This window comes from Budorcas taxicolor, chromosome 6 (assembly GCF_023091745.1).
Source record: "Budorcas taxicolor isolate Tak-1 chromosome 6, Takin1.1, whole genome shotgun sequence".
Classification (NCBI taxonomy): domain Eukaryota; kingdom Metazoa; phylum Chordata; class Mammalia; order Artiodactyla; family Bovidae; genus Budorcas; species Budorcas taxicolor.
In genome coordinates this window covers 91,065,592-91,079,455 of record NC_068915.1, presented here as the reverse complement: position 1 = coordinate 91,079,455, position 13,864 = coordinate 91,065,592, and the positions used below count along the sequence as shown (strand labels likewise).

Here is a 13,864-nt window from a genome sequence, read left to right as displayed (position 1 = left end):
GAACTAAAGAAAAATAGCCCATAATCCATCTACCCAAAGATAATTCAGTCTTAATATTTTATTTTTGTCTCAGTCAGTTCAGTTCAGTTACTCAGTCGTGTCTGACTCTTTGCGACCCCATGAATCGCAGCACGCCAGGCCTCCCTGTCCATCACCAACTCCTGGAGTTCATTCAGACTCACATCCATTGAGTCAGTGATGCCATCCAGCCATCTCATCCTCTGTCGTCCCCTTCTCCTCCTGCCCTCAATCCCTCCCAGCATCAGAGTCTTTTTCAGTGAGTCAACTCTTCGCATGAGGTGGCCAAAGTATTGGAGTTTCAGCTTTAGCATCATTCCTTCCAAAGAACACAGAGGACTGATCTTTATGAACTGGTTGGATCTCCTTACAGTCCAAAGGAGTATTTTTGTCTAGCTTCTCTCTTATTTTAACTGAGTATTCAAGTAAAACCTGAATGTGTTTTCACTGTAAAAGATTCTAGATGGCATATCTCAATTAACTGAGTGACAGATCTTTACCTCTCTTCCGCAGAAGTAACTACTATTAATAATTTATTGAACTTTATCAGTCCTTTATCTGTGATTTTAATGTAAGCATTTATGATATTTATATATAAAGTCCTTGAAAAAAGAATTCTGAACTACACATTTATTACAACCTGCCTTTCTGCTTATAGTATTCCTTAATGCTTTCCATGTCAGTACATAAAGATAAATCTTACTCTTTTTTAAAAACTGCGTGGAATACTGTGGATGTACCTTACTGTATTTAACCTCTAGGCTATTTCTACCTTTGCACTATTATAAACTATGTAACAGTTAACCTCCTTGTAAACTTGTCTTAAAATGCACAGGAATGTATTTTCTTTTAGAATAGATTGCTGGTAGTGAAATTTTCAAGTTGAGATTATGCGTACAGTCAGCCCTCTGTGTCCAGGGGCTCCACATCTGCAGGTTCCACATCTGCACCTTCAACTAACCACAGGTCCAAAACAGGAAATACATTTTAGGAAGTTCCAAAAAACAAAACTTGAATTGCCGCACCTTGGCAGCTATTTTCATAGCATTTCATTGTATTAGGTATTGTAAGTAACCCACAAGTGATTTGAAGTGTATGGTAGGATGGGTGTAGGTTATATGCAAATGTTATTAATACTGTATACTCTTTCTTACCAGGGACTTGAGCATTCCCAGGGAGTGGGGTGGGTCCTGAACGCCACCCTCTGCAGATATCAGAGGGTCGGCAGTACTTCATGTATTGTTAGGTACTGCCAAATTGCCCTCCAGAGCAAGATCAGCCATTTACATTCATAATAGGAATGTGTTACTTTTCCTCACATTTTTAATTTTTCTAATGTTTTCTCATTCTCTATTTTTGCCGACAATGGAGATAATCAGTCTTTTTAATTTTTCCACTCTTTTGGCAACAAGTTAATACTTACTTTCATTTGCATTTCCCTATTATTAAAGTTGACCAGCTTTTTGTATATTAGCCACATTTATAATATTTGTGAATTACCTATTCATGTTCTTTGCCCATTTTCTATTAAATTTTTTGTGTTTGTGATTTAGAGGATCCCTTCCTATATTCTGGAGATTAATCTATTATCCTATTATAGATACTTGCTTTTGAGGTACTTTTTTTTTTAAAGCTGTATCCTACAAAACAATTTTTTATTCTTGTTACGGTCATATTTGACAGTCATTTTTCATTATAGATTTTAGCTTTTGTGTTTCCCTTTAGGAGGGCCTTTCCCATACAAATATTATAAAAATGGGAAATAGTTCCTTTTAGAAAAAATATTTCTTTTTTCTGGTAGGTGTTGATCCTATTATCTGGGAACAAGCCAAAGTGGATAACCCTGATTCTGAAAAGTAAGTGTATCTTCATCTTGTTTTTATATACAAACTAATATTTACTACCAGGGAAGCAGATGCAAGCTGTTAACTATAATTCTTACATTTAAAGTGAGTTTATAAAAAAAATAATAAAGTGAGTTTATCTTCCTTTTCATTCTTTTTTTTTTCCTTTTCATTCTTTTTTAAAGAATTTTGATTATAATTAGGATGCATTGTGTGGTGAAAAGATTAAAATCTGCGTCATAATGCCCTAATTATATATTTGCATTTAATACTGCAGTTTTTGACCACGCTGCATTTCTTCACTCATAAAATTAGGTTGGATGAAATCTCTGTGGTGTAACACTTGATTTCATAGTCATAGATCTGCCTTTTAACCCTAGAAATGTGAATTACAGGAATGTTATTATGAAAACCTTACCGTGTATTTTGTAATAATATAGGCTTTGGTCCGAAAATTGACCATTTGTGTTTCTTCAGGTTAATTCCTGTGCCAATGGTGGGTTTCAAAGAACTTCTTCGAAGACTGAAGGTTCAAGATCAGATGACTAAGCAACATCAGACCAGATTAGATGTAAGAATCTAGCTTCCTTCTCTGGCCCTAGGAGTAGTAGAGGGGTTACAGACCCTTGTTCTTACCATGTGTTTTAGTTACTGTTTTGTCTTATGAGAAACATTATAGTATATACTACGAATTAACAATTATACGTTTACACAACTTATTTATTTATAGAGCCTCCAAAAATCATGTAAATCTGATTTAACAATGAGTTTAGAATTGTTGACTTTAGCAAATAAATTAGACTTATGGATTCTTTGGCTGGAATTGAAAAGATTATTTTATTAAACACTTATTTATGGGGCCTTATCAAAATCAGGGCTACAATTATGATTGTATTGTCATAATGCATTATAATAATAGGTTAATGAAGTAAATTTTAAATTAATGAATGCTTAAATCTTAACATTTTTAAAGTACACTTTTGTAATCAAATGCCTAAAGGTTATAGAGGTCACTTCCAAGTCCTCTTATGTGGAACTCCTAATTAGACATTCATTCAGACTGTATTTGAGTAATGAAGTGCTTCTGTTTTATGAAGCAATCCATTTTTTGTAGCTCACTCTGATTGATGCTGGTTCTCTTTCTTACATTGATTCAAAATCTGTCTTACTATAATTTATATCCATTTTCTCAGGCATGCTTTGTAGGTAACCACTATGTTCCTATGACATCCCTAAGATGTCATTCCTAAAATCCCTTAGTATTTTCACTGGCTAAAGATTCCAACATGGTTTTTGAATGTTGCATGATACCCAGGCCATATCTTAGACTCAGTCAGTTCAGTTCAGTCACTCAGTCCTGTCCAATTCTTTGCAACCCCATGAATCACAGCATGCCAGGCCTGCCTATACCAACTCCTGGAGTTCACCCAAACTCATGTGCATCAAGTCGGTGATGCCATCCAGCCATCTCATCCTCTGTTATCCCCTTCTCCTCCTGCCCCCAATCCCTCCCAGCATCAGAGTCTTTTCCAATGAGTCAACTCTTCGCATGAGGTTACCAAAGTATTGGAGTTTCAGCCTCAGCATCAGTCCTTCCAATGAACACCCAGGACTAGTATCCTAACTTTAGGATGGACTGGTTGGATCTCCTTGCAGTCCAAGGGATTCTCAAGAGTCTTCTCCAACACCACAGTTCAAAAGCATCAATTCTTCGACGCTCAGCTTTCTTCACAGTCCAACTCTCACATCCATGCGTGACCACTGGAAAAACCAGAGCCTTGACTAGACTAACCTTTGTTGGCAAAATAATGTCTCTGCTTTTGAATATGCTATCTAGGTTGGTCATAACTTTTCTTCCAAGGAGTAAGCGTCTTTTAATTTTATGGCTGCAGTCACCATCTGCAGTGATTTTGGAGCCCCCAAAAATAAAGTCTGACACTGTTTCCACTGTTTCCCCTTCTATTTCCCATGAAGTGATGTGACCAGATGCCATGATCTTCGTTTTCTGAATGTTGAGCTTTAAGCCAACTTTTTGACTCTCCTCTTCACTTTCTGCCATAAGGGTGGTGTCATCTGCATATCTGAGGCTACTGATATTTCTCCCAGCAATCTTGATTCCACCTTGTGCTTCACCCAGCCTGGCATTTCTCATGATGTACTCTCCATATAAGTTAAGTAAGCAGGGTGACAATATACAGCCTTGACGTACTCCTTTTCCTATTTGGAACCAGTCTGTTATTCCATGTCCAGTTCTAACTGTTGCTTCCTGACCTGCATATAGGTTTCTCAAGAGGCAGGTCAGGTGGTCTGGTATTCTCATCTCTTTCAGAATTTTCCACAGTTTATTGTGATCCACACAGTCAAAGGCTTTGGCTTAGTCAATAAAGCAGAAATAGATGTTTTTCTGGAACTCTCTTGCTTTTTCCATGATCCAGCGGATGTTGGCAATTTGATCTCTGGTTCCTCTGCCTTTTCTAAAACCAGCTTGAACATCTGGAAGTTCACGGTTCACGTATTGCTGAAGCCTGGCTTGGACAATTTTGAGCACTACTTTGCTCGCGTGTGAGATGAGTGCAATTGTGTGGTAGTTGGAGCATTCTTTGGCATTGCCTTTCTTTGGGATTGGAATGAAAACGGACCTTTTCCAGTCCTGTGGCCCCTGCTGAGTTTTCCAAATTTGCTGGCATATTGGGTGCAGCACTTTCACAGCATCATTGTTGAGGATTTGAAATAGCTCAACTGGAATTCCATCACCTCCACTAGCTTTGTTCGTAGTGATGCTTTCTAAGGCCTACTTGACTTCACATTCCAGGATGTCTGGCTCTAGCTGAGTGATCACACCATCGTGATTATCCGGGTCGTGAAGATCATTTTTGTACAGTTAACTTCTGTGTATTCTTGCCACCTCTTCTTAATACTTTCTGTTTCTGTTAGGTCCATACCATTTCTGTCCTTTATCGAGCCCGTCTTTGCATGAAATATTCCCTTGGTATCTCTAATTTTCTTGAAGAGATCTCTAGTCTTTCCCATTGTGTTGTTTTCCTCTATTTCTTTGCATTGATCGCTGAGGAAGGCTTTCTTATCTCTTCTTGCTATTCTTTGGAACTCTGCATTCAAATGGGAATATCTTTCCTTTTCTCCTTTGCTTTTTGCTTGTCTTCATTTCATAGCTATTTGTAAGGCCTCCTCAGACAGCCATTTTGCTTTTTTGCATTTCTTTTCCATGGGATGGTCTTGATCCCTGTCTCCTGCACAATGTCACGAACCTCCGTCTGTAGTTCATCAGGCACTCTCAAATCTAGTCCCTTAAATCTATTTCTCACTTCCACTGTATAATCATAAAGGATTTGATTTAGGTCATACCTGAATGGTCTAGTGGTTTTGCCTACTTTCTTCCATTTAAGTCTGAATTTGGCAACAGGGAGTTCATGATCTGAGCCACAGTCAGCTCCCAGTCTTGTTTTTTGCTGATTGTATAGAGCTTCTTCATCTTTGGCTAGAGAAGGCAATGGCAAACCAATTCAGTATTCTTGCCTTGAGAACCCCATGAACAGTATGAAAAGGCAAAATGATAGGATACTGAAAAAGGAACTCCCCAGGTCGGTAGGTGCCCAATATGCTACGGGAGATCAGTGGAGAAATAACTCCAGAAAGAATGAATGGATGGAGCCAAAGCAAAAACAGTACCCAGTTGTGGATGTGACTGGTGATAGAAGCAAAGTCCAATGCTTTAAAGAGCAATATTGCATACGATCCTGGAATGTCAGGTCCATGAATCAAGGCAAATTGGAAGTGGTCAAACAGGAGATGGCAAGAGTGAATGTCGACTTTCTAGGAATCAGCGAATTAAAATGGACTGGAATGGGTGAATTTAACTCAGATGACCATTATATCTACTACTGTGGGCAGGACTCCCTTAGAAGAAATGGAGTAGCCATCATGGTCAACAAAAGAGTCTGAAATGCAGTACTCGGATGCAATCTCAAAAACTACAGAATGATCTCTGTTCATTTCCAAGGCAAACCATTCAATATCACAGTGATCCAAGACTATGCCCCAACCGGTAATGCTGAAGAAGCTGAAGTTGAACGGTTCTATGAAGACCTACAAGACTTTTTAGAACTAACACCCAAAAAAGATGTCCTTTTCATTATAGGGGACTGGAATGCAAAAGTAGGAAGTCAAGAAACACCTGGGGTAACAGGCAAATTTGGCCGTGGAGTACAGAATGAAGCAGGGCAAAGGCTAATAGAGTTTTGCCAAGAGAATGCACTGGTCATAGCAAACACCCTCTTCCAACAACACAAGAGAAGACTCTACACATGGACATCACCAGATGGTCAACACTAGAAATCAGATTATCTTAGACTAGGTACACTGAATTTATTGGCATCACTTTTAAAATGAGTTGTGCATAGTACTATAAATGGGGTGTGACCAAAGTTCTTGAAAGTAAGGACAGAGAAGCTATTATTTGTGCTTATTTTTGTCAGTTTTGCTAGAAGTTTATCAACTTTATTGATCTTTTCAAAGAACAAGTTCTTGGTTTTATTGATTTTTTTTTTCTAGTTTTCTGTTTACTAAAAGTAATAAATTTATAAGTTTTTGGTTTTATAAATTTTGGCTCTTAACCATTTCCTTTATTCTACTTGCTTTGGGTTTATTTTTCTCTTCTTTTTCTACTTTCTTAAGGTATCAGCTTAGGGTATTGAGACTTTTACTAAAGGCATTTGATGATATTAATTTTCTTCTAAGTACTGCTTTACCTGAATCCCCCAAAATTTGGTAATGTTGTATTTGTCATCTTTGATTCATTAAAAAATTTTTTATTCTGTTGTTATCTAGTCTAACTCTGTTATGGTCGGAGAACTTTTATATCATTTCAGTTCTTTTAACTTTGTAAAGGTTTTAATCCATAGGCCTATGAAAAGAATGTGTGTTCTGCTGTTCTTGAAGTCTTCTGTTGGTGTCAGTGAGATCCATTTGATAGATTGCTCAGTTCTTCTAAGTTCTTACTGATTTTTCTACTAAGTGTTTATTTTTGGTTGTGCTGAGTCTTCACTGCTGCGTGGGCTTCCCCAGTTGTAGAGAGCGCGGGCTACTCTCTAGTTTTGCGGTATGTGGACTTCTCATTGCAGTGGCTTCTCTTGTGGGGCACAGGCCAAACAGTTGTGGGGCACAGGCTTGGTTGCTCCGTGGAATGTGGGCTTTTTTCAGATCAGGGATCAAACCCACGTCTCCTGCATTGGCAAGCCGATTCTTAACCACTGCACCACCAGGGAAGCCCTACAAGTTCTGTTTGAAGAGGAGCGTTGAAGTCTCCAGCTCTAGTTATGGATATGTCTTTTTCTCCTTTCACACATTTTAGAAGGTTTGCTGTTAGGTACATATGTATCTAGGATTGTTATATTTTCTTGGCATATACCATAATGTTCCTCTTTATGCTTAGCAATTATCTTTGCTTGGAAGTCAGCTTTCTCTGCTATCAAATAAAGCCACTCTAGCTTTCTTTTGACTAGTGATCTTGTATCTTTTCCATCCTTTTACTTTTAACTTACCTTTATCATGTTTGAAGTAAGTTTTTTGTAGATAGCATAAAATTTAGCTTTAGGCCTACAATCTTACTGTTAACTGTTCGCTCTGTTTTTCTTTCCTCTTTCCTCTTTTTTGTTTTCTTCTGGGTTATTTGGACATTTTTTAGTATTCTGTTTTAATGTATTGTCATTTCACCTATTATTTGTTTTAGTCATTGGTTGAGTGTAGATCTCATTGGGGTGTGTGGTGATGATTTTGTCCCCCAGGACACATTTGGCAGTATCCAGAGACTTGTTTGGTTGTTACAGCTGGGTGAGGGTGGTGGTTGTGGTCGTGATGGTGGTGTGTGCTACAGTTATCTAGCAGGTAGAAGCCAGGATTCTGATAAACATCCTACAGTGTACAGAACAGTACCACTGCAATGAAGAATTATCTGGCCCAAATTAATAGTGTTAAAAGTGAGAAACTCTTCTCTGTATACCATAATGTATCTCCTTGCACCAGAGGTATGGGTTTTTCTTGGAGTTATCAGCATGATGCCCACTTCTAGGTTTTAGCCTGTGTTGAAACCAAACTGAGGGCAAAATAATGGTAAACTCACCACTAGGTCAGTGGTACTTCAAATTCAGAGTCCTCAGATGGTTGCCCATGCGTTCTGTTCATTTTACATCTATTTTCAACAGGAAAGAGAGAGCGGCACCTATCTAGTCATTTGGTCTAGAATCAAAATTGTTCATATCATTTGTCAGTTTTTCTGATGGACTGCATATCTTTTCTTTTTGAATTTCAGGAGTTCATCTTTTATTCCAGATTTTAATCCGTCGTCTAACATTTTAAAAATCTCCTACTTTTCTTATTTCTCTGCTAATTCTGTCTGTAGTGTCCATAGTTGAAGACTTTTATTCTGTTGTTATTTACAATGCTGTGTTCTCCTGTACAGCAAAGTGATTCAGTTTTTAAAAAAAATATATATATATATATATATATATATTCTTTTTCATATTCTTTTCCATTTTGGTGTATCGCAGGATATTAAATATAGTTCCCTGTGCCATAAGTAGGGCCATAAGTTGTTGTTTATGAAAATCTTAATTTTAATGTAATGATAGCCTTTTTTTGGGGGGCCTTGTGTCTTCTTTTTTGGGGAATTTTCGTAAGAAATCATTCCTCATCCAAGGTCTTTAGAGTCTGCAGTTTTTTTCCTATTATTGTAGAGTTTAACCTTTCACAGTTGAGTCTTCTGTCCTCATAGAATTCACTTTATATATACTATGTGATATGAACTTGCTCTAAATAGTAGCTTATTTTTTCCAGTGTTATCCACAGAACTCAGATACTTTCCTCAATGATTTATCAAAGCATTTACCAAACCAGGTTCTCATGTATATGTGATATAGTCCGTTCTTAAATCAGTTTCACGTTTTTCCTACTCTTACAGGTTTGCAAAATATTTTAAAGATTATGTGGTGGAGTGAATCTCCAGCCTTTGTTCTTTTCACACTTTTAAAGCTCTTTATGGATCTTAATTCTTCTAAAACTGTTTTAAAATTGAGTGTCAAAATGCTAGAATTTTAGTTGGAATTGCATTAAATATATAATTGAATCTTAGTAATATTAAGTTATTCCATTATGAACATGTTCCTTTTCTCATTGAAGTCTCTTGTGTCTTGTAATAGTTTTAAAATAAATTTTAAAAAGCATAGGCATTTTTTCTTGGTTAATTTCTAGATTGTTTTAGTGTTTGTCAATAAATACTGTGAGTGGTAACATTTCTGTTTTTTCTTACTATTGCTGCTATAGAATAATAATTACTCTTGTTGTCTAGAAGCCCTGCAAACTTTTCAAAATTGGAATGGAGAGGGTACCTGGGTTACATAATATAAAATTTGGTTACCTAATTGTGTCCCTTCCACATGGCCTGGCATTGAAGTTTCCTTAAAAGGTGACATGTGTAGGTAAACTTGCTAAAATATGTCTTGTACAATCTTCTTACACTCTTACTTATAACATCTCAATATAAGCCAGTGTCACAGAATGATTATGATAGGAACAATCATAATGGGGTTAATTTTGATCGGGAAGCTTTAATGAACTAGGATTTTAACTCATTCTTTAAGGTTAAGACTTTCATAAGGTAGAACAGTAGGATTTTAGGCCAAGCAAAGAACAAATTAACTATCTGCAGAGACATAAAAATGTCTCAGTTGTGTGATTAATATCCTTCCTTTCTCCCTCCACCCTGAGCGTCTCTCTCCATAGTATTCTGTTAAACTTACTCTTCGACCGTGTACTATACAGGGCTTCCTTGGTGGCCCATACAGTAAAGAATCCACCTGCAATGCAGGAGACTTGGGTTTGATCCCTGGGTTGGGAAGATGCCCTGGAGGAGGGCATGGCAACTCACTCCAGTACGCTTGCCTGGAGAATCCCCATGGACAGAGGTGCCTGGCGGGCTACAGTCTATAGCGTTGCAAACAGTTGGACAGGACTGAGCAACTAAGCACAGTGTATACTATACTGTCTTCAAGTGATTAGATTTAATTGTCTCTTAAGGCTCCTGCATGTTACTTTATAGATCTTAACTTTTATACTTCCATGGCCTGGTTGTTTGCTCTATTCCATGATATTCAAATTCCTTAATTACTTCCAAAGAATATGTTTTATTATTCTGTACACTTTGCCTCATCACTAAAGTTCCTGGAGCTCTAAAGAAATTTTTGAATGGTATGTTTTAACTTCTGGATGTACAAAAGTGGAAGAAATACAAAAGTAGGTTTAAAGGAGTTTATATTTTGAGAGATGAATCTCAGGCTCATCTTTTGCATGTAGTGAACTTTATAAATAGTTGTGATACTTTACCTTAAAAAATTGTTTTAAACAGATAATATCTGAAGATATTGGTGAATTACAGAAGAATCAAACTACAACCATGGCCAAAATTGCACAATATAAGAGGAAACTTATGGACCTTTCCCACAGAACTTTACAGGTAGTGATTTGGATTTTTTTTTTCTCCCAGCATTTGTAAGACTGTATACATGATGGAAGTGCTAAATATGGATTTTTGCAATAGGAAAAAAAGACTAAAAGGAAATAATAATAGTCTGAAAGTACCAAACTTTCTCATTAAAACTTTGAACTCTGAGGTGAGATCTCTGGAGAGGATTGGGTGAAGAGAGTGAAAATATTCTAAAACTTGATTTTTTTGAGAGGGTGGGAGGAAAGCAGTGAGAACATGAGTCATCTTTATGAGGTAGCAAAAGTATGCGTTAGATCATTAATATCTAGTTTTCATAAAAATAGCAAGTATAACCATTAATGAATGAAAAGCAACAAAAGAACTTGGAAATTAACAAGGAAATAAAAGAATGAATACCAGCTTGAAATTTATCATGAAATTGAAATTATCATGAAAACAAACATTAGATAGCAGAAATTTGGACGAAAATTTAAAGCCTTAAAAAACTTCATTTTTTAAAGATACAAGATGCAAAAAGTAGAGAACTTAGTACTCAAGAAAAAATATTATCTAGATAAGCCAAAAGGAACCAGTAAGAGGGGAATAAAGATGACATGGAATGAGTGAAGCAGAAAAACATAAATCATAGTAGAAAGAATAAGTTGAAGAGCTGTTTCTTTAAAAAGAAATGGCTAAATTAGCAGTACAGTTTAAAATGGCTAAATACGAATCTGAAGAAGGAAAAAAAGACTCATCTCATGAGCCTAAAAACAGAAAAGAAAAATTAGAAGTAAGAAAGGAGATAATACCACATATATACACAAGAAAATAAGAAAATACTACAGTGGAATTCAGGGCAATAAATTTAGATGTTAGATGATTTTTTAGCAAAATGGAAATTATTAAAATTGACCTACAGAAAAAAAATCTTAAATAGACAAACACCATAGAAGCAATTAGGGAAGTTATTAAAGATCCAACAGTGGAAAAAGCACAAAGGTCAAATAGATTCATTTGTCTAAACATTAATGAGCTAATTCTAAAGTTACTTTATTTCAGACAAAAAGAAAAATACAGCTGTTTTTTTAAGTTTGAGATATAATTCATATACCATACAATTCACCTATTTGATTTTTAGTATATTCACAACTTTGTACAACCATCACCACAATCAAGTTTTAGAACATTTGCATCACTCTAAATTAAAAAAAAAGCCATACCCGTAAGCAGCAACTCCCCATTTCATCCTAAACCCCCTAGCTGTAGGCAACAACTTTGCATTTCTATTGATTTGCCTATTTTTGAACACTTCTTGTAAATGAAATAATAAAATATGTGGTATTTTTTGACTGACTTCCTCAGCATAATATTTTCAGTGTTCATTCATGTTGTAGCATGTAACAGTACTTCCTTTTTATTGCTGAATATTTCATTATATGATTAACATATTTTATCTCTTCATCAATCGATGAACATTTTGGTTGTTTAAACTTTTTGGCTATTTTGAATAATGTTCCTATTAACACTTGTGTACAAGTGTTTGTGTGGATATATGCTTTTGTTTCTCTTGGGATACATAAACCGAGGATGGCAATTGCTTGGTAATGTGTACCTCTGTGTTCAGCCTTTTCAGTAACCAAATTATTTTTCCAGCGCATCTGCAGCATTTTATCAGGTTTTAGTATCCCAAAATAAAAATTTATAAACAGATAATTCTAACATAGGTACAGATTATGCTAAGTAAAACAAACCAGACTGAAAGGCTATATATAATTCCATTGATATGATACAATGCAAAAGGCACAGCGAGAGGTATGTAATAGATCAATGGTTGCTAGGAGCAGGTGGTAAGGGAGAGGAGACTATAAGGAGCAGGAGGGAACTTTTTGGGTGATAGAAGTGTTCTATATCTTGATTGTGGTGATGGTAACCTGTGTTCATCAAAATACATAGAACTGTACTGCTAAGAAGGGTGAATTTTGTTGTATGTGAATTATAACTCAGTAAATGTGACAAAAGAAAACAAGTGCAGAAAACCTAAGTGAAATATAAGAGAATCCAGCTATTATCAAATTCTAAAGGACTGTAATTTTTTTCTTAAAGGAATATAATATACTTTGACTAAGGTTAATTTCAGGAATGGAAGGTTGGTTCTGTAACAGGATCTATGAACATAATTTATTCTAGCAACACATGGAAGGAAAATACGTAAGTTTTTGTAAATAAGCAGGGTAATTAAACTAGTATAAAACAATGAAAAGAGATCATCTCTTTGCTGATGATATGACTGTGTATCTAGAAAACCCAAGGAAATAAACAATAGAATTAATGTGGTAAGATGGCTAAATATGAGATTTTTAGTGTTTATACTAAATCAGTGTTAGTGTTTTAAAATCAGTGTTTTAAAAATCAATGTTTCTTTATACTATTAAGGGAAATAAGAGTATTCCATTCATTATCATGAAAAAACTGTAAAGTACTTAGGAATAAATTTGAGGAAAGCATACAATCTGAATTAAAGTTTTCACAGATTAAACCATATTCTTAGATGAGACAATATATACTTTATAAATTTTAAGAGTGAATTACAGCTTTAAAAAATGATTAAAATCTTTCAGTACATAAGGATAACTTTGAGAATAGATTCAGGAAAACAAAAAAATTGTGTAGCGGACTTGGCTTTATCAAATTTTAGAAACTAAAGTTCTTCCCATCAAATTAGCATGAGCTTGGTGTAAGATTGGACATGAAGATCCACAGAACAGAATAGAGAATCCAGAAATAGGTGCATGTTGTATCTTAATATGAAAAAGGTGATATTTCAATTCAGTGGGTTTAGTTAATAAATAATGCTAGAGTAATTGTCCATTCATCTGGAAAATTTGACCACTGTATCACACCATGTACCAATTAGCTCCAGGTTCTTCTGTCCACGAGGATTCTCCAGGCAAGAATACTGGAGTGTATTGCTATCCCGTCCTCCAAGGGATCTTCCCAACCCAGGGATCAAACTCGGGTCTTCCGCATTGCAGGCAGATTCTTTACCATCTGAGCCACCAGGGAAGCCCATATACAAAAACAAAGAGTATTAAAGACTTAACTCTTAAGAAATTTATGAAGCTACATGAACAACCTAGGGATTGAAGAGACATGCAGCCAGAAAACCAGAAGCTGTAAAAAAACAAAATTGACTTAACAAAAATATTGGATAGCAAAAGAAAACAGAAGGTATTTGTCAGTGGTCAAGTGATTTTAGAAAAAGATTGTGAATTTGCAAAGGGCACTGATTTTAGTTGTAAATATTTGTATCTTACAAAGTGCTACATTTTGACCCCTAAAGCCCCAATTGAAATACAGGCAAATGTGTAAAGACAATTCACAGAAGGGCAGATGTGAAATAGTTCTTAACTGATGGATGATGGTCCTTCAGCATTCAAGGTGGGGGTGGAATCCCCTGGTGGTCCAGTGGCTAAAGCTCCCTGCTTCCACTGCAGGGAATCTGGGTTCA

The 13,864-nt window shown here is 36.0% G+C and overlaps 1 protein-coding gene across 1 annotated transcript in view; it reads left to right on the top strand.

Annotated features, from left to right (window-relative positions):
- The window catches only part of NUP54 (nucleoporin 54), a 32,849-nt gene that overhangs the window by 15,265 nt on the left and 3,720 nt on the right, over nucleotides 1–13,864 (top strand). The window contains exons 7-9 of the mRNA XM_052642045.1: nucleotides 1,820–1,874; nucleotides 2,340–2,433; nucleotides 10,279–10,386. Coding sequence (XP_052498005.1) covers nucleotides 1,820–1,874; nucleotides 2,340–2,433; nucleotides 10,279–10,386 — 257 coding nt within the window. The remainder of the gene's footprint in view (nucleotides 1–1,819; nucleotides 1,875–2,339; nucleotides 2,434–10,278; nucleotides 10,387–13,864) is intronic.